The sequence below is a fragment of the Eutrema salsugineum genome, unplaced genomic scaffold (genome assembly GCF_000478725.1).
Source record: "Eutrema salsugineum unplaced genomic scaffold, Eutsalg1_0 scaffold_20, whole genome shotgun sequence".
NCBI lineage: Eukaryota > Viridiplantae > Streptophyta > Magnoliopsida > Brassicales > Brassicaceae > Eutrema > Eutrema salsugineum.
This window is the reverse complement of record NW_006256828.1, coordinates 2,051,431-2,071,854: the sequence shown is the minus strand read 5'-3', so window position 1 is coordinate 2,071,854 and position 20,424 is coordinate 2,051,431. Positions and strand designations below refer to the sequence as shown.

Genomic DNA, 20,424 nt, shown 5'->3' with positions numbered 1-20,424 from the left:
ATTGGTTTTGAACCGGTTTAAAACTGCCCAAATTTAAGCAAAAACGTTCTGCCCAAGTTTTTTGTAAGGACCAAGGTTAATTAAGGATTATAGAAGAGAGAAAAAAAAACGGAAAATTTTTACTCTCTGTCGTAAGTGTCAAGTCTCTATGAGTCTATGACTATCACAAAGAAGTCCAAAAGCTGATTCATGATTGCTTCGGGTGCTTACAAGATTCAACCTTTGAGCTCAAGAGAGATGCCACAAGGATAGAAAACGCGGATAAAACCGCAGCCACAAATGTCAAAACGGAAACATACTCTGTGTGACTCCTGATTCCGGCTGGGATTTCCCAGACAACAGATCCGGTTTCAGTCTTGGATCCGCCAATCGACAAAACCAAACATCTTCTCTGTTCATGTTGCTGGTTTGGTACATGGCTCGAGCACAAGAACAAGTCTGGCTCCCCAAACTCCACTCTAGAGTAACCACTATCTCCCAGAGGCTGTGGAGATGATCAAAAATTCAAAATCGATATTGATCAAAACAAGATACACAAAGTGTCCTTTTATTCAATCTGAAGATCGAGTGATGATAACATACCTGATACCGAGCATGTAAAGGAAGCTTTACGCTGATTTCACCATTTTCATTTTCATAATCTCTAGAACTGATTTCGACATGAATCTCAACAACAGACCTGTTTGATCTGAACGAAGGCAGCTCGAGATTCGTGTCTCCAAACACAGACACGTCTCTGAAAGCTGCAAGAGATTTAAAAGATTCCATCAGATATTTAAGATCAAATAGAGAAAAGCTAAAAAGCTTTTTATTATTCTTCATAATCTTAACCTCTGCGTTGCTGAAGATTCTGAAGCTCAAAAGGGTCAGCAAAAACTCCCAAAGGCAACCGTTCAACAATGACGAGCTCGTTAAACTGAGACTGTGAGTGAAGAGGAAGAAGCTTGATGGATGTAAGTAGATGACGATGCGAACCTTCACCTGTTATGTTTCTGTGTTGAAGCAATGAAACAATGTTTGGATCTTTAAAAGGAATCTTATCAGAACATTCTTGAAGAAGCAGGTAGTCTCGAAACTCTGAGTCTCCTAAGGAAGTGCGTGTAGTGAAATAAGATTGCATAATGTATCGATCAGAGATACATAACCAAGGATTATGATCTCTGTGATTTGTTCCAACCTGTAAGAAATTGCAATCATTCAAAGAGTTTTTAGAACAGTTTCATCGAGTCAAAAAACCCTAAATCGAATTCGTATCCGAGAGAGCTAGCAACACACACGAATGGAAGATTCAATTATATCGAATTCGATATCATCTGATCCAGTTTCCTCTCAAAATCATTGAATCAAATCGAGACGGAGATTATCTACCTGATCACTTGAGATAAAATTCAAGCAAGAAATCGCGCAGCAGATGAAAATCACGGCTATCACCGATCTCCGGCGTTTGCTACCCATCGATTGATTTTCAAATTGCGAAATGTAAATCGAGAGAGAGAGAGAGAGAGATTTGTTCACACTCTCGAATCCATTTGTTTCATACATCTTCTTCAAGCTCTACAAAGACCATTGTTTCTGCTTATTCCGGTGAGGGTAAACGGCCGATTGCTTGCCGGAGATCAGTTAGCTGAGTTAGAGGCTAAATCAGCCCATATCGGCCCAACTTTGTTTATTATAAATGGGCTAGTCTAGTCCATTGAATCCAAACTATCGAAGACAATTTAATCTTATAAAAAAAAAAAAAGACAACTCAGATGAAAGAACTGATGTTATATATATTTTAAAAATAAAAATAAAGGAAGAAAAAGTGTCTTTATTATTATTGTGAAAAAGCTAAAGTGAAAGAGGCCACACAAACCATGATGAAAATTTAAAACCAAAAGACATAGAAATCTTTGACCAAAAAAGAAAGACATAGAAATCTAATTTTACGAAAGAAGAATCAAATTTTTAAGCTTTAGAGACTTTGATATTGAATTCTCTTCGTTATATATATAGTATAAAATTAAAATACATAATTTATTTTTACTTTTGAAACATCTATAAACTTTATTCATTCATTAACTTGACATACATTTCAATGCTTACAAAGAACGAAAGAAATTGAAATGAAATTACACGATTTTTTCTTCTCGAAATTACACTCGCTAATATGTTTATTTTATTTTTTATAATCATCTTTAACATAACCGCAATATGGTTCACCATTGGCATTGGCTATGTCAAGGGCATTTCCGCATTTGCAAGGCCTTTGTTTGGAACATCTTGTTACTTTGGTATAAATGTGTTCGTAGTGTGTCTACAACGACTAAAAGTCTAAAACAAAGTTCTTCTCTGTTGTCAAGTAATGCTTCATCATATTATATTATATATACTTTCAAAGGTTATCAAGATTTTGAACCCGAAATATGTGTTTGCATTTGTATGTTTTGAAGTGGCATTTTTGTGTTAGTTATCATCTTTATATTTTTAATTTAGCATATAGCATATACTACTTATTACAGGGTATAAAGCAAAACGTAAACGAAAATTTCTTCTTCTTTTTGCTTTTCACGTTTGATTTTACAATTTCCAAAGAACTTTAGATAAATACAACAAAAAAATTATAACTTTTAAAGAAATACACATTATTTTAACTTCTAAACATGAATACAAACGCATACTCGATCAAACTGTAAAACACACACACACACAAGCAAAATAACTAATGGGATATCATTTTGAATTGTCTAACACTAAAGTTTTGGATTGGAATGAAAAATGTAGGTCCAATGTGGCGATGAAGATGATTGATCGATACCCATTTACTCTTTCTTTTTGATAATATATCCTTTATATAATGTGAAAATCTTTATAAAGGTCTCATATATATAAAGATTTAATTAATCAAAAGCAACCCAGCAGGTTTGCACGCTGTGTAATTCTAACAAGAAGAATCCATATTTGATATTCATCTTACAATATTCAAGTACATATTGGAGTTTAAGCAGATTTATAATGTTTGTAAATTTGAATTAGGAATAAACAATTCAGTATCCCTTATCTTTGTTTTTCGTTTGTTCTTCATATATAACAATATTCTTTGCATGATTTAATTCTCAATCAAATGGGAAAAGAGAAGCCTTTAAGGAAAGTGAGTAAATGGGTCCTATTTTAACATTAAATTAAACAAAAGAATAAATCGAAACCTAACTTTGTTCATATGCTTTTTTTGCAATAGCATAATTAGTTCTGTACTTTCTTTCTCCTTTATATATTTGTGTACCACAAATTCTTCTTGAACCAAAAATCTCCAATACCTCTCTCTACTTTCATTTTCTCTTCCCAGCAGTAATAAATAAATATTCTGATTCGATTCAAGCCAAGATCGACGTATAAAAATGTCCTCCAACGTTCATGCGCCTTAAAGGTTTCGTATACAATTACATACATATATATTGATTCACCGTCATGCCTGGCTCCCTGTATGCCACGAGTGGATACTGGTTTTAGCTGAAAATCGGCTGCCGGTGGCGTGCAAGGAGCCAAGCATGACCATTAAAGCAAATGGTAACTCATTTGCATAAGTAATATATATGCTATACCTCCGTATATATTTATATATGGTTTGTGTATGTTGTTATGTAGATTTTGGTTTTGATTGTCTGCTATTTAGTTTATTTTTTGGGTTTTTGATCTGGAAAGGAAAAGTAAACGAAAATGAAACAAAGTTTTTATATATAGTTATCGGCTTGATATGAATTAGAGTTTTGGTTTGGAGTCGGTTTTAGTCAAATCAATCATTTTGTCAATGTTCTGTAGTTTTACCGTAAAATTCTTTTCATTTCGATTTTTTTGTCTATTATTTGATTTTTTTTTTAGGATGCGTTGAACTTGGTACCATTTTATTTGAAAGTAATCCATGGTCAAAAGTCTTATGGAAGGAAAAACATTTTGAGAAGCTTTCGGTGATAAACGGTCAAACATACCAATCAATCAATTTTTTTTTTTTTTTTTGTCGATTTCATATTTGAATTCTGAAAACAAATATTCAGCATTTAGGCGTTAATCAAGTTTCTGTTTTCAAAATCTAAATCACAAATCCTCCAATCACGGAAAATTAGTAATTGTTAGTGAACAAGATGATTTAAAACCATTGCCATAAGTATTAAGTAGTTATTTGGGTCGTGGTGGATTATATAATAAGATAAAGGGGGAAATAGGGAGTTATGCTAGAGAAAAACGTTATAATATTATCACTTCAAATATTTCTTACGGATTTTTGTATTCATCGAATCTAAATATCTTTGATCAAAATATCGTAGGAATACCTCATACCAATTGAAGTTAGACTTCACTTATAGTATACCATCTAATATTTTCCATGTAGAACATGGATTGATATACCAACAAAATTGAATTAGTGAGCTCAATGGTAAGCGTTAAATTTTAATGAAGGTGATTCTTGGATGTTCAACAAAAATAAGATGCTACAGTCTAGTCTAGATCCTCTCTACAAAGCCAATCTGGAACGTAAAGACTATGCCAAATATTCATCACTTTCTTTGGAGATGTCTTACTAATTCTCTGCGTGGCGGCTAACATGGCCAAAAAGAGACTAACTAGACTCTCGGAATGTCATCAAGCTGATGAAGAGATGGCAAATCATACGTTACAACCAGTGTTTAAGTTCATTGGTAGAGAGGGAAATATTTATGTGCTGATTCCTTGGCAAGGAAGATCGTTAGTTGTCCTATTTACCATGAAAGAAAAACAATTCTGTGCTTCAACTTTCAAGTATTTGAGTAAATGAAACTTGATTTGTGCTGGAAAAAAAAAAGAAGATAAGCGCTAAAAAGTTTAATAGTAAATGTAAATCTTTTTGACCACCAAATAAAGGCTAAAAATTTAACAGTTTGATATTAGTAAGACAATATCAATTTTCCAAATTTAACTTGAATCCCCATGGTCTAAAACCGCTTTGGTTTCTTCTTCTTGGAGAAGCTTTCAGGAGTTCGGCTTTCTTGTTTACGCTTAGTCCCTGCAAATCGCTTACCACCACCGCTCTCTTTTGCGTTTGCTTTCGCTTTTCTTGCCGCAACCGCTGGTCGCTTCTGGCTACGCTGCTTCAATGCACTACTATTATTACCAGCAGCTTTGTTGTTGCCTTCATTGCTGCTGCTGCTGCTACTTCTAGGTCTCATCTTTGACTGCGCAGGGCTTTTCTGGTAAGGTTTCTTCTTATCATCACCTGATTTCGATGCTCGTACACCTTGATATGAAAGATTAGCCTTCCCCGTAGCAACTGGTGTGACTACTTTGTCTTTTTGTTGTCTTTTCTGAGCTGGCGAATAAGCTTCAGATGAACTGTTCTTTCTCTTTGATGGTGTTGCATCAGGTTTGACTCGAGATATACGTAATTCTCTGTCTCTAAGCTTCAAGTATCCTTTCTTGATTACCAGATTTGCAGCTTCCTTTTAAGTTAACGAACAAAACGATTCATCAGATTTCATTAGTTATATCCCTCAAACGCTTAAGATTAAAAACGAAGTTTTTTCTTTGACATACCCGTGTTTTAAACAAGACGTAAGCTATTCCTTTTCCAATGTTCAAGTGAGGATCTCTAATAACACGAACAGCTTCAATACTGTTCTCTAGATTGCTCTTACCAGTAAACAACTGATACACCTCCTCATCCTGCGTTATTAAGAGATTAAAACAAAACAAGACCAAGAATCTGAATATTACGTTCGATCATCGCAATTCAACAAGAGAGCACCTGAGATTACTACTACTACTAACCTTCACATCAAAAGGGAGGTTACCCATAAAGACTGTCCTCTTTGTATCATACAAATGAGCATCCTCACCTTTCAGTTTCTTACGAGGTGGACATGCTCGATCAACACGGATATGATTCCCATCAATCTGAAATGTTATCACAAGACACTAAAACATGAACCAATCTACACCTAACTCCTTAAGACTATACCAGAGAGAAAATAGGGGTTGTATTACCAGAGACATGTTAAGTGCCAGAGAAGCTTCAGCAGATTGCTCTGTTTCAAACACAACATACGCATGAACACTGCATTTTCAGAAAGATTAACATTACGCTTTTCTTCAATGAAACTTCAAAATCAAATGAGAATAAAGGGTTTTCGAGCACAGACCTTGAAGCTTTCTCATTAAGTTGCTTCAACATTATAGCTCCTTTCCTCGTTCTCTTCGACTAGTCAAACAAAAATCAGCAAATCAGACATCATTCAACCTAACTGCGACTTGTCTAATCCAAATTCAGGTAAAAAACTAACTCACATCGACAATTGGCACCGACCGTATCCTCACGGATTCAACCTTGCCGAATTTACTAAACTCCTTCAAGATTAGCTTCTTCTTAACCTTCAATGGCAGATTCCCAACGAAAACAGTTCTAAGAAGCTTGCTCTCATCGTCAAATCCTTCCTTTGAAACCATCGTATCCGCTATTTCATCAGCTTTCTTCCTCTTCTCACCAACTTTCTTCTCCTTCTTCTCTACGCTTCCGTACTTCTTCGTCTCGTACTCGTTCTCAATCTCATCTCTCTTCCTCTTCTTCCTCTTTGTCTCCAACCCACTTTCTACAACATCCGAATTCGTCTCTTTCTCAACACCCTCGGAATCCGAAATTGGAGATTTCAGTTTTTCCCCCTTTTTAGATTTCTTCGTCTTCACGAGCGCAACTGTTTCTTCCTCTTCATCGTTATCGACATTTCGTTTATTTCCTTTCTTCGATTCGGGACTAATCGAATTCGGGTTTTCCTCTGGTTTAGGCTCAGGTTGCTTTCGCCGGAAAGGGTTATCATCGGAGAAGAGACTCGAAAAGCCAGCGCTTTCGCCTTCAGCCACATCGCCGGGGAAGAGAGTGGTGAAGATCCCTGATTGAGCCTGAGACTCATCGTTTTGAGATTCTTCAGCCTTCGTCGTCTCCTTCGTTTTCTTCTTCCCCATCCTCGTTTGATTTGAAAGAGAAAGAGGAAGAGAGGGAGAGAGAGATTGAAACCCTAAAAAGTTTGGAACTTTGGACAACGAGGGCGGCAGAGCGCCATGGATAGACAAACCGGGTCGGTTTTAAAATATCCGAATCAACCCGTTATTTATTGGGCCGTGAAAACACAATATTAATGGGCCGATTAGGTTTTGCAGGTTGTATCTGATATTTCTACACCAGCATACGGTAAGGTTTCTTCTTCTAGCATTGTCCTTCAAACCACAGAATAAGTCACAAAATATTTAAATTTTAGCATTTTTTTGTTGGTTAGGATACTCTCACTGCTCCAGCAACTATATCACAATCATTGAAAACTCCCCTAGACCCTAACATTACAAAATTTAAAGTCATTATCAAAGTTGTCATCGTAACTGAATCAAAGACATTGCAAATCCTTAAAAAAAAAAAATAAACAGAATCAAAGAGCTTGTCCAGTATTGTGATAATTCTTATTGTTATTAAATCTAAGTGTATTGTAGAAACTGAGGGTTTGGTTATGAAAGTACATAGGAACAATCAATTCACACTTTGTATATTTGTTGGAGTTACTATCTCTCACATGCTGGTTTAGTTACGTACGTACATATGTTTCCAAATATATAGTACTATCGTCTTCAATTTTATCAATCATATTAGTGATAGTACAACAATTTCATCTATATAGTCCAATATGCTATAGATTATAACTTTAAATTTATTCATAGTACTAATTTCACAATTGAATTTAGTTACTTTCTTTAATATAACATTATCTCATGGATTGATGGATATAATAAGAAACTTATTAAGCCGAGTACGTGCAATAGAATCTAATCCAACGGCTGGGAAAACTATGAGAAAAATCACAAGTACTAATTACAATTTGATCCCACATATTCCCCAAAACACCGGAAAAAACCTCTAAATAATTTTTGATATCAACATAACCCGAAGCTGCTCTTCCGTGTAGAATTTTAATACCATCTTCACAGTCGCTTGTTGAACCATAAGATCGTTAATCACTGAAACGCTTGCGTGATTAACTTCTAATTCCAAATCCATAAACGCATTCATTAATCTCGCTCCAGGATGATTTCTCTTGCTCGATTCCACTCTAATCATCGCGTCGCAACCCATAACCTTCACATCAATCTTCGCCGTCCCAATCTTCGATGCGTTTTTACCATCAGCACAAACGCTAGAAATCGCGTTGCATCCAGAGATCTCCTCCTTGAGTTTTTGGAGTTGAATTTCAATCGCGATTTTCTCCATTTCGGCGTTTTCCGCTCTCGATTTCAGCTCGTTGATGTAACAAACCGCGTCTCCTAGCAACGATGCTTTGTCCATCTTAGACACGTTTGGCACAACCGCTCTTAACGCGTAGAATCGCTGGTTTAGCTTATCGCGTCTCAACCGCTCCGCTTCGACATGATTCATCGGCTCTTTTCTACCGTTTGCCGGTTTTCTCCCGCGTTTGCTTTGCCGTTTGTTTTCACAAACCACCGTGGCATTGATGTTGGATTGATCGGAATCGTCGATTTTTTTGACGGCGGCTAAGAGATCACCGTCGTCATTCTGTATCTGACCGGGATAAGAAGTACAATTCAGAATTCCGGGATTCCGCTTAACATCGTCACCGAAATTCAGTATTTCGCCGGAAAGAGCTCCCGTCGACGAATTAGGAGTCACCATCGAGAAATTCAATTCGGGGGAAAAACTTTTCTGGATCTTGGGATAAGTCGGATTCGGGTTATCCGTTACGGTTCTCAAACTAACCTTCGCTACCTGAGTTGAGAAAAGCTTGGATTTCGAATTCGGAGCTCCGGGAAAATCATCGGATCCTTTGAAATTAAAGAGGAATCGGATCTTGTTAAGAAGATCCGAGTGTTGTCGGATCTCCACCGTGGATCCAAGCTCCAACACTCCGTTATCCAAAGGAATACATACGATGGTTTCCAACCCTAAACCCCCACCTTGCTTAGCCCGGTCACAACCCGACCCGTTAATGTCATCAGACCCGGTAACCCAAACCGGGTTATACGTAGCAAAAGCCTTACCCGCTAACCCGGATCCAATACAAAAGCTGCACGTCATCGAAACCAAGAAATACCATTCCGTATCCGTCACTTCCACGTCACCATCATCATCGTCGTCATCGCCGCCAACCACCGGAAAAGCTTCGCCGGAGATCATCGAGTTAAGCTCCCTTAAAACCTTGCTCCGGTGCTCTTTCTCAGCCATAGTTTTTTTTCTCCGGCGACTTTTCACGTCGTCGTCTTTGTGAATTCCGTCGCCCCATATAAGCACCGATTCGCCGGAAAATTCGTAGTACGACGGTTTCCAGAAAATGACGTAAGTCCAAGCCTCGTGTGTCCCGTTTAGCACAGCTTGTAACCGCTTCTGGAGAGTATTATCGTCTAAGTTTAGATTCGCCGGAGGTAATGGCGGCCACAAATCGGAAAAGGAGGAGGAGGTCAAGAGATCTTCGATGATGGATAAGTTATGGTCAGTGTTAAAGTGATTCATCGTCAATTAATCTTTTTAAGAAAAGGAAAAGTGTTTTGCATGGGAAAAATTATAATCCCATATGAGTTTGTTATAAACTAAGCATTGTTGTACGTACGTATGGGTCCTATGGGACATTAAATTTTAATTTACGCATTGTAAGTTGTAATCCAAAAAAATAAAAAAATGTAATCCGTTGGATTATATAAAGAGACGATAGATACATAAATGTTCAATCTGTTTACCAAAAAAGTATGTTAAGCTGTTTCTATTTATAAACTAATAATCACGTACAGCGTACTGAATATGATTCATAAATCATGAATCATGTCAACGTTGTTTTTCATTTCTTTACTAAATTATTTACTCATTTTAGTTTCCTTTTTTTTAGATATCTTATATGCCGATGATTTAAATCTCTTATTTTACTGTTATTTAGTATTTACTAACCGTATCTCACAACTGAATTGCCATTTTTAGCATACCATTTTTTTTTACCATTCGGAACTTACAACTGAACCATCATTTCTTAGTGTACAATGTCATTATTTCTTACCGTCTATAAATATACATATGCAATTTTTAACTGTTATTTCTTACCCAAAAAAAACTTTTCCATTTTAATTTGTATCACTGAGGGAATCAAACTTGTAAGAGGTGGTAGTAACGATAATCAGTTCCAATCAAGAGAAAGGATTCCCGAGACGAGGAACCTTTGTCTAACAATAGAACACGAGTTACGAATTTTGCTTTGCGGAAGAAAGTGAACTCTTTTGTTTTGTCTAATAAGAATGGAATACATTGTTTATTTTCGGAAATTTTTCATTGTTTTGGATTTTTATCTTAAAGTTCGTATTGATCATGACCCATATGTGACGACAAAAAAAAAAGCCATATGCCACTTGCTGATACTTAGCAGAGAAAGGACTACATTTTAAAGTTTTGGTAGGATTGCTTTACTAGTCAAAATATTCAGAGAGAAATAAATATTGAACATTTTATTCAAGTAAAGAAAAAAAATATCAAAATACTAATGCAAGATTTTTTTTTTTTTATGTCAACAAGCAAGTTTAAATATGTGTCATACAAAATCCCCTTGATAATAATAAATTAGGAGCAAATATGTCATATAAAGTGCCGACGAGAGACACGAGAACTTCACTCCTCCTGTACCCCAAGATGCTTGATCATGTGCACTAATACAAATATGGGTGATTAATATATATTTTCTGTAAATTATAAAATGAAACTAAAATGTCAAACTAAAGGTGATAGGTTGGGAGAAATGTTATAACGGCAAACTCTGCTTGATTCAATTCGTCATATAAAATTTAACTGAAGTTATTCAACACTGACCAAATAAATTATCAAATTTGCGTTGATTGAGCTATTTAATTTATATTCGAGAATAGTCAACGTAAAAGTCGTTTATTGATGTTAATGTTATAATGTGTAACTCCTTCGCGATTTAAGAATCCTTCTTGTAAATGGTGCATTTTCGAATTTGATATTGCCGTGTTCAAGCACTATGCGTAGATCATTTTAGTCACTTCAATATAACTCTAAAAGTCTAAATTGAAAAGCATAAAACCTTTGTCAACAAAACTTTACTATGAAAGCTAAAGTTACAACTACTACAACAAAATATGAAACTTCGACATACAATTATATGCACCACAACAAAAATCTTACAATTTTGAGTCTACAATTGCAACAGAACTAGCGGACCCACATGGAGAGATGGGGATCAACTGACACTGATTATAATATAAAGTAGAATTTTAAGCTGCGTAACGTAAAATATATTTGTGTTTATAAAATAGAAAAAAAAAAGTTTAAACCAGGAAATATCTTGATAATCTCATTGCAGACTTTGCTGTATCAACATCCGGATTCATGCATTACCGAAACTAGAATAGTTTTAGTTTTTGTTGTTAAAATCTGCGAATGGTGGAAAGGAGAGCTTTTAAGTAGATAACGAAACCAATAAGGCAATAAAGATGTCAAAAAAAAAAACGAAACCTATGAACTTGTGGAGGACAAACTTGACCAGTGGCCACCACAATATATCCGCTTTTCCAATATTAATGTCTTTATCCTCGTTTTTATGTTGATCAACCATTTTTTCCCATATTAACATGTTTAGCCAAATTTTGTTGGTTTGTCCAGATATTTTTTTGGCTAAAAATGTTTGCCCATATTAGTTTTTTATTTAGATTTTATGAAAAAAAAAATCAAATAGGAAGTTTTTAAGTTTTTGTTTATTAAGTTTACTCATAAAGTCATATTAAGAATGATAATTTGATAAGTTGAAGAAACAGTGAAAGCTACCAAATCCACTAATTTATTAATAAAAACTATCTATTTAATATATTTTTGTCAATAATATGTATTATCCAGATTTGCATTCAGATTATGAAGCAACAAAAACACTACTAAAATCACTAAAATATACTATACATCATATCATAGCTAGTATCAACCAATTAACTTCTTAAGAAATTGCCCATTTTACATGTTCACTCTTATCCTAGTATCAACCAACCAAGTAACACCTGATCTTTTCATTTTCATGAATATATACCATTTAGCAAAAAAAAAAAAAAAATACATGCTCATTCTTAGAGGTACGTCAAACTTCTAGAATATCACAGTTTTACCCATTCTAATCGATTTTTTACATGTCGACAACTATAACAATCTTTCTTTCATTATATAAAATGCAATGGTTACTATCGCCAAAATAATATAGTCTTAAAAATTTGATAGTGCAATCTACAAAAAAAATATGGCTTCAAATTGTATAAATAATATTATAAAATTTCGAAACATTTGATTTATTTATAATTATTGCATAATGTACATTAGAAGCAAAGTCCTAACAAAAGTCCATTAATTAATCAATATATTAAAGTTGTGCTATTTTTGATTATATATGGCTGTATATATATGTTTTTAGGAATCTTCTCAACAAATTATGATGATACCTACAACTAATAAAAATATGGTCCCGATTATTGTAGCAAAGTGATACGATTCTCTCTTTGCACCCACAAATTTTGTAGGCATGACAGTAACAGTGTCTATAAATGTGCGATGATAATTCATATACTATCTATTTTAGTTAATTGACTGTACTAGATTGCTATTCCATATGTCGCCATCTCTAATCGATTTCGAAAACTAATAATGCATGTAATGAAAATTTCCTCCACAAAAAAGATGTGTCAGATTTCAGAAAACATTGTCGTTTTCTTATTTGGGATCTTTATAACTTTGGTACCCACTCTTCGACTTTGTTACATCCTCCTTGCAATCAATATCCGACAACAATATAAATGACATTATGCAATATTTGGTTAGCGGAAGACAAAAAGCTCAATTTAATGTGGTGAAAGTTTCTATTTTCATACAAAATTTCTATTTTCCTTATGCAACATTTGGTTTACGGCAGACAAAAAGCTCAGTTTATTTGTGGTGAAAATAAATTTATATTTTCGCAGAAAGTTTCTATTTTCATAGGGACAACTGATGTTCCAAACATTCGTGAGACACAAATCGGCCATCTAGAAGCTGGTTAATTTCAATTTAAGGTAAATTTGCTCTATATATAAATATTTAAATAACAGTATTTACATAACCAAGAGAAAATCAATGTTTAAGAAAGTTACGACCAAATAGAGAAATATCTTCCCTATATTGGGCATATATATTTATCAAAATTTTTGGTAAATTTAAACTTCATAAAAAAAGTATGCACTATTAAATTGTGTACATGAGTACATCCAATGTTGACCGTTGTTAAAAATATCAATAGATATTAATCGGGTAGTTGAGTAGTGACCATCGCCGAATCAATTAATCGAAGAAGTGAAGACTATACACGAATCAATCGAGGATTTGATCTTACGTTATTTTATATACTACAGTTACATTTATATCACCTTTTAGCAAAGAAAGGTAGTATACTGGACCATGGTCCAATGGAAAGTTAAATGTATTTTTACTAACTGGTCGTGGTCGGGACCAAAAAAAAAAAAACTACTGGTCTCAAGTTTCTGTGGCTCTCCCACTTTTAGAACCCTAATTTACAGCTGTGTTTGACATTTATACATAGTTCAATACTTTTTGGGTTTTTTTTTTGTCGATTTCGCATAAAACTTATAGATCTACCATATCATAACCTATTCTAAGTATGAAAAGATAAAAATTTGTGAAACAACCTAGTACTATTAAGACACTATTTTGGTTTAGGAGATGAATAAAAATATCCAAGATGATCCCTACTTTGGTCAAGTAAATAAATAACATGAGACAACCTAGTGCTTTTAGGTTTATAGGTTCATGCCCTTGATTAGAAAGTACTAAGAAGTGGTATCATGAAGATTTAGGCGCCTAAATTTTTATTGTGAGAGCCTGAGAGTGAGAGGCTGAGAGTGAGAGGCACACATGTATATGTGGCTTCCTCCCACCAAATGAGTTTTCACTTTTCAAGATATAAGGAAATCTCTGATTTTAATTGGTTAAATTAGGTAAGTTCTTTTATATGCCCTTTCTGCTCAAAGCCTCAAATACAAATGCCCCCACGACATTTATCTTTTTCAGATTTTACTTCTTTTTTTCTCCAACAGATTTTGTTTTTCTCTATGTTCTCATCTTCTCTATTAAAACATAAGCATTTTTAGTGTTTATTTCCAAACATTCCCAAATTTTAAAAAAAAAAAAAAAAAATATATATATATATATATAAATTTAATTCCGAAAATTAGATATTAATTTAGATAACTAAAAATTTATCTAAATATAGGTTATATCTATAGTCTATAAATATTAATTTAAATAGACTTTCTTAAATATAGGTTAGATTTAATTTAACATTTAAAATTTAAATAAGATTTTCAGAATAACACATATGATTAACAAATATTTTATTATATTTTTTTAATCATATTCTATCAGATTAAAATTTCATATATTGAAAATAGATAAATATTATTATAATAATTTGATGGGACAAGTTAAGTTTTTTTAATAATTATAGTCTTATGCGGGTTAGGTTATCAAAGCATGCAAGATATTAGGAGAAAATTATTTCAAAATTAGTAAATATTTATATTATAAAGTAATACAAACGGACGGGTTAGAATTATAGTTTCATAATCATGGTTTTTTCGGATTAATAAAATGAGCGAGTTAGAAATATATTTTTAGAATAACGGTCACTTTTTAATTAATAAAATAACCAGATTAAAACTATGTTTTTATGATCATGGTGGTCATAATAATACTGAAAAAAATATAAAAAAATTATATCTAAACACAAATTTTTTTTATCACTTATTAAAAAATTATATTTATAAAGAAAATAGAAATTAAATTACAAATTTTAATTAAAACAAAATTCTCGTGCGGATGCACGGAGTAAAATCTAGTTTGCTATTAAATTTTAAACCAGTTTTCGAATCTTCATATTTCCTTTTATATTTTCTTTTATTGATTGAATAAAAGTTTCTCACTGTACTGAATTTATTAATGACTAAGATGATTTTCTAAAAGCAAAATAAAAACGTAGAAATAGATTATTTTTTTTTTAAAAAGTATTTTTATATAAAAGCATACTATATTATGCCCCACTAAAAGATATCTTGGCTCCGCCACTGATATCACGGGAGGTTGGAGTGTAAACTTAAAGAGAATTTAACTAATGGTTAGGAAGAGTCCATGTTGATAAGAGTAAGAGAGTCCATGTTGATAAGAGTAGTACGTCGGGAGAATTGTGCTTTATATTATACCCTCCACAAAGTTCATGTAACTAAAAACGAGCGGGTAGGTCATGATAGTTGTAATTAAAGTACATTGTAATTGATTTATTGTTCTAGTTGATTTTATATTATAGGTTCTGAAGATGTAGGTTGGAAAACAAAACCTCGTAAATAATCTTTATGTCTATTTGTTGTTCGCACTTGTTTGTTTATAGTTTCTCATTGCTCGAACATAAATATCTACCTCCAAATCATATTTATTTTCTTTCTCTCTTCAAACGAGGTTTAGGTCTAAACTTTTAATTAACGTGTAAAGTAAACAAATGTAAAATCTTAGAAATATGAGTTATTATCAACCTGTCAAAGGTTGCTCTGCGCGGATTATGTTGTTATAATTTTCTTAAAAATGTTTATAATAATATCAGTATTGTATTAAATTTCTAATAAAATAAATATGATGAAGTAAGATAACTTTACAAAAACTTACAATGAATATGGTAGTATATAAGAAAAACGTACTAACTATTGATATGTCACGAGGATGTCATGGTTTGATGCCCATATGTTTTGGTAATACAATAACATTGATTGACTACCGGGTCGGTTTAAAATATCCGAATTAGCCCGTTAATTATTGGGCCATGATAATAGAACACTAATGGGCCGATGCAATTTTTGGTCCCATCATTATATTGATTAGATATACATTTCTATGCAGGTTGTGCATGCAAATTAGTATGTAGCAGTAGCTGCAAATAGTGCCTTCTTCTTCTGGCATTGTTCAAACCACAGAATCAGTCACAAAATAATTTAGTTTCAGCTATTTTGTTGAGGAAGCTGCTCCTACTACCCGAGCAACTCTATTACAATCATTGAAAATTCCCCTCTCATTACAGAATCTAAAGCCATAATTATAACTAGGAGAGAACATGCACCGAATCTTGTTTTAATTTATATTTTAAATAATATATTTTAAAATTTATTATGAATTTTATATTTACTATCAATGTTTTTGCGTTTAAAATATTTATATTTTCTTCAATTTCTTCTTGATGATACATTATTTGTAACTTTTTCTACACTACTTGTGCCAGATAAATTAATTTTTCACGTAAAATAATAAAGGATTAAAAATCTATTATTTTATTATTTGTATGAAATCGTAATAGTTCACTTAAAAATATACGTTGAATATTAAAGAGGAATATTTATTTGTTCTTCGATCTTCATATTCTTTTTATTTTTGTAAATATTATTAATATAGTACTGGTTAACTTTCTCAATTTACCATTTTGAATTTTTTTGGTTATATATATTTTATTAATTTCATCTTTTTTATTTTTTTAAAAAATCATGTATGACATTTTTATGTGGACATTTTTATGTATGACTATTATTTTTTAATAACTTTTATCTTTTTAATTGTTCATTAAATATTTTTTTTGTTTTATAATTTTATTATTTGGAGTTTTATATAAAATTATTTGAAAATTTTTAACTTATTCGGTCTCATAATTTTTTTCACTTGCATTAAAATTGAATTATATTTTTAGTTTGAAAATAAACTTTTAAATCACTTGAAAAAAAAAGAAAATAGAATAGTACATTTAAAAAATCTTGTATTATATAATATTTATAAATTTTTATATATTTAAATTAAATTTGAATATCATTCTATTATAAATACATATAAGTATTCACTATAAGAAAACAATCGTTTTCCAATGGGCAATTACGACGGTTTTTAAATCGTCGCAAATTTACAACGATTTTACGACGATCTAACGTCTAATTTAAAAACCGTCGTAAAACTGTCGTATAAAAAAATCGTCGTAAACTCGACGTACAATTTACGACGAATTACGACGATTATACATCGATAACGAGAGATTTGCTAGTAAATATAAAACCGTCGTAAATTCGTCGCAAAATTACGACGAGTATACGACGACTACATTTCGATGTACATATTACGACGATTTTACGTCGAAAAAGGAGTTAGGTGAAACATTTAAAACATGTTTACCTAACAATTGTAGATGAAAAATTTTATCGCAAAATCATCGTAAACTCGTCGTAATATTATTGTTGAATGTAAAACCGTCGTAAAAAGTCGTCGTAAAAGCGTTGTAAAGCCCGAAATTTTCCTATAAATAGATCTTCATTCCTTCATTCAATCACAACACATCATCATTCAAACATAAGAGCATCTTCATCTTGGAGACCCATTGTAGGTCTCTTAAATTTTAGTATAGTGTTGTAAATCCTTATATATTGGGTTGTCCATTGCCGGAAACCTGAATTAAGAGTTATATTACTTTGAAAAAAAAAAGTAATAATATTATAAGGTTAATTTACTCTATTCACGTGGCTAGACGTGACACAAGAGACCATCTCCTTTATTGTCTAATCAATAAAAATAGATAGTATTGTGAGTTTATTTTCAAGATGTCTATATACGAACTAAGAAGTTGGATGTATATGCGTAAAGATTCAGATGAGACGTTGACAGAAGAGTTCAAGAACGGGTTAGAAATATTTATGTATCAGGCTACAAATATGGAGAGAACGAAAGATAGTGGGAAGATGTTTTGTCCTTGTTTGAATTGCAAGAATACGAGGTATACACTAACCAAAACCGTGTGGACGCATTTATTAAATAGAGGGTTTATGCCGCAATATTTTGTTTGGTATCTACATGGAGAAGGATATGGCAGTAATACTGGAAATGCTGGTAGTAGTAGTAATTATCAAAGTCATGTTGATATTGATGAATTGAATTATGGTCATCAGCCTAATCAGTATCAATATGACCAAAGTGTAGATCATGATAGGATGCACGAAATGGTGACTGATGCATTTCATGAAACGCATACGGGTAATGCTGTTGAGGAACCTAATGTAGATGCCAAACGATTTTATGATTTGTTAGACAATGCTAATCAGCCAATCTACGAAGGATGTAGAGAAGGCTTGTCTAAATTATCGTTGGCAGCTAGGATGATGTCAATTAAAACCGATCATAACCTGGCTGAGGTTTGCATGGATGATTGGGCTGATCTTCTGAAGGAGTATCTACCGGAGGATAACTTGGCAGCGGGAACATACTATGAAATTCAGAAGTTGATTTTTAGTCTTGGTCTACCTTCTGAGGAAAATGAATCTGATTGAGTTTCATGCATTGTATTTAGTGAATGTTTGTTATTATGTAATTTGTAACTTGGTTTGTTTGAATTTTTTAAAAATCCTAAAATTCGATTTTACGACGGTTTTACGACGGTTTTTCTAAACCCTAAACCCTAAGTCTAGGTTTTAAGCCCTGAATGAATAAGGTTTCAACATTACGACGTCTTTACGACGAACCATCGTAATATCGTCGTAAAGTTACGACGATTTTACGACGAGTACACTATTTCGTCGTAAATTCGACGTAATGTTGAAATCCAAGAATTTGAATCTTTTATATCTTATTGGTTGTAAGGTATTTCACAAATGTTTTTGATTGGTTATCTTATTTTATATGAAATGCTATCAATCTGATCAAAATCAAAAATTTGAAAAAAAACATACATATTTACAAGTTCATGCATGTTTTCGTAAATATTAAGTGAAAGGTTATATATTAGATTACGGAATTTCAATTTTTACTATCTCATGTCATAAACCGTCGTAAAACCGTCGTAACGTTTGCACCGGATAGGCTCTTGATCCGAGGTACGAGGTTATGAATGTTTAGACGTTACGACGATTTTTTACGACGGTTTTGGGTTTAATCGTCGTAAAACCGTCGTAACGGTCAAATGCTCCCATCACGACACATGTCATGTCATGCAGTGGACCGACTGTTATACAACCGAATCGTCGTAAAACCGTCGTAATGTTACGACGATTTTACGACGATCACAAAATCTATATAAGGGACGCGAGATTTCCTCCTTCGTCGCTCATTCCTCTCTTCCCTCTCTCTCTCTCTAGAAATCTCTCTATCTCTCTAGAAATCTCTCTTTCTCTCTAGAAATCTACCTCTCCCTTCTCTCCCTAAATTAATTTCATTACATATTATTTTAGATTTAGGTTCAGAATTTATATTTAGGTTCGGAATTTAGATTTAGGTTTCGGAATTTAGTTAGGCCCGGATTTTGGTAAATTTAAATAAATATTTGAAAAATTAGTAACTAATTTTTAAAAATTTTGTAGGTTCTGTCGATATGGCTCCTCGGGCTAAGAGATTTCACTACCGACAGCTCGTCGATTCTGATGGTACGGCCCCGTCTACCTCGGCGACCGGATCAGCCATCCTGGAGTCCTCGGGAACACAACGGACGGTTTCCCAACCGGTCGTTGTTCCGCAGCTGGCACCGCCTCCACCACCACCAGCCGAACCAACGGCTCCCGCACAGGCCGACCCTGAGGCTGATCCGATCCCGCCTGTACCGTATGCCCAGTTTACGGTACAAGATCTTCTGGCGCAACCCGGTCGTGAGACCATGAACAAACTCGACCCGGATTGAGCCCCGGGCACCTTTTTTATATGTAATTTTTTTCCTACAATTTTTTTAAATTAATTAATATTTATTCTTATATATTTGATATTAATTTACTTTTTCTCTTTCCATTTGACTAGGTTTACGACCGACAATGCAGTCGGTCGTAACGTTGCGGATATCATCAAGGGGTTTTTCGTACAACCCCATACCAGCTGAAAGAAGCTGGATCAGACCACACTTGACACTTGGTTCAAGTGTTTTGCGGTAAGTAATTTACCATTTCGTTTAATTGTAATTTTAAATTTTAACTTTTTACAATAATTACTAACTTTTTTTTTCCTAGCAAAACTGGCATTAGGAAACATCCGCACACAGACGTGTGGAGACGGCCTTCAAGGAGAAGGTCAAATTCCGCCTCAACAACACCGTTTCCAACTGGAAACGGAAGTGGGAGGTTGACGGCGACAAAGCCAAGCCGGCGCCTATGGCCAATACCGTCTGGCGGGGCCTTGTCCACTACTGGTTGGATCCGCACAACCAGACTACGGCCGCCAAGTGTTCCGGATCTAGGTAAGTAGGTAATTTCAATAATATTAACATTATTTTTTTATTATTATAGATTTTAATGAAAATATTTTTCAGGAACGCTACTGACGATGCGGGAAATCGGAAGAACGTCCCGCAC

At 33.6% G+C, this 20,424-nt stretch overlaps 3 protein-coding genes across 3 annotated transcripts; all 3 read right to left on the bottom strand.

Moving 5' to 3' along the window:
* Positions 1-25: 25 nt before the first annotated feature.
* Positions 26-1,602, bottom strand: LOC18016240 (phosphatidylinositol-glycan biosynthesis class X protein). The gene is made up of 4 exons (XM_006398316.2): positions 1,369-1,602; positions 832-1,177; positions 583-743; positions 26-484 (listed from the first exon to the last, which is right to left on the bottom strand). The coding sequence occupies exons 1-4, from the start codon at positions 1,540-1,542 to the stop codon at positions 188-190; spliced, it is 978 nt and encodes a 325-aa protein (XP_006398379.2). The 5' UTR covers positions 1,543-1,602; the 3' UTR covers positions 26-187.
* A 3,223-nt stretch (positions 1,603-4,825) lies between these two features.
* Positions 4,826-7,039, bottom strand: LOC18016239 (RNA-binding protein 34). The gene is made up of 6 exons (XM_006398315.2): positions 6,295-7,039; positions 6,150-6,208; positions 5,995-6,064; positions 5,779-5,904; positions 5,545-5,673; positions 4,826-5,450 (listed from the first exon to the last, which is right to left on the bottom strand). Exons 1-6 carry the CDS (start codon positions 6,964-6,966, stop codon positions 4,947-4,949), a joined length of 1,560 nt encoding a protein of 519 aa, XP_006398378.1. The 5' UTR covers positions 6,967-7,039; the 3' UTR covers positions 4,826-4,946.
* Positions 7,040-7,906: 867 nt separating this feature from the next.
* Positions 7,907-9,511, bottom strand: LOC18016238 (transcription factor bHLH28). Its single transcript, XM_006398314.1, has one exon. It carries the CDS (start codon positions 9,509-9,511, stop codon positions 7,907-7,909), a length of 1,605 nt encoding a protein of 534 aa, XP_006398377.1.
* Between the last annotated feature and the right edge of the window lie 10,913 nt (positions 9,512-20,424).

Bases quoted from the DNA above. Each gene is read 5' to 3' on its own strand.
- LOC18016240 (XM_006398316.2), bottom strand. From the start codon at position 1,542: ATGTATGAAACAAATGGATTCGAGAGTGTGAACAAATCTCTCTCTCTC. The intron at 1,178-1,368 runs GTAGATAATCTC...AATTTCTTACAG, and splicing joins ATTTTATCTCAAGTGATCAG to GTTGGAACAAATCACAGAGA. The intron at 485-582 runs GTATGTTATCAT...TCATCTCCACAG, and splicing joins CTTTACATGCTCGGTATCAG to CCTCTGGGAGATAGTGGTTA.
- LOC18016239 (XM_006398315.2), bottom strand. From the start codon at position 6,966: ATGGGGAAGAAGAAAACGAAGGAGACGACGAAGGCTGAAGAATCTCAA. The intron at 6,065-6,149 runs GTCTGTGCTCGA...CTGAAAATGCAG, and splicing joins CTTAATGAGAAAGCTTCAAG to TGTTCATGCGTATGTTGTGT. The intron at 5,905-5,994 runs GTAATACAACCC...ATAACATTTCAG, and splicing joins TGGCACTTAACATGTCTCTG to ATTGATGGGAATCATATCCG.
- LOC18016238 (XM_006398314.1), bottom strand. From the start codon at position 9,511: ATGAATCACTTTAACACTGACCATAACTTATCCATCATCGAAGATCTC.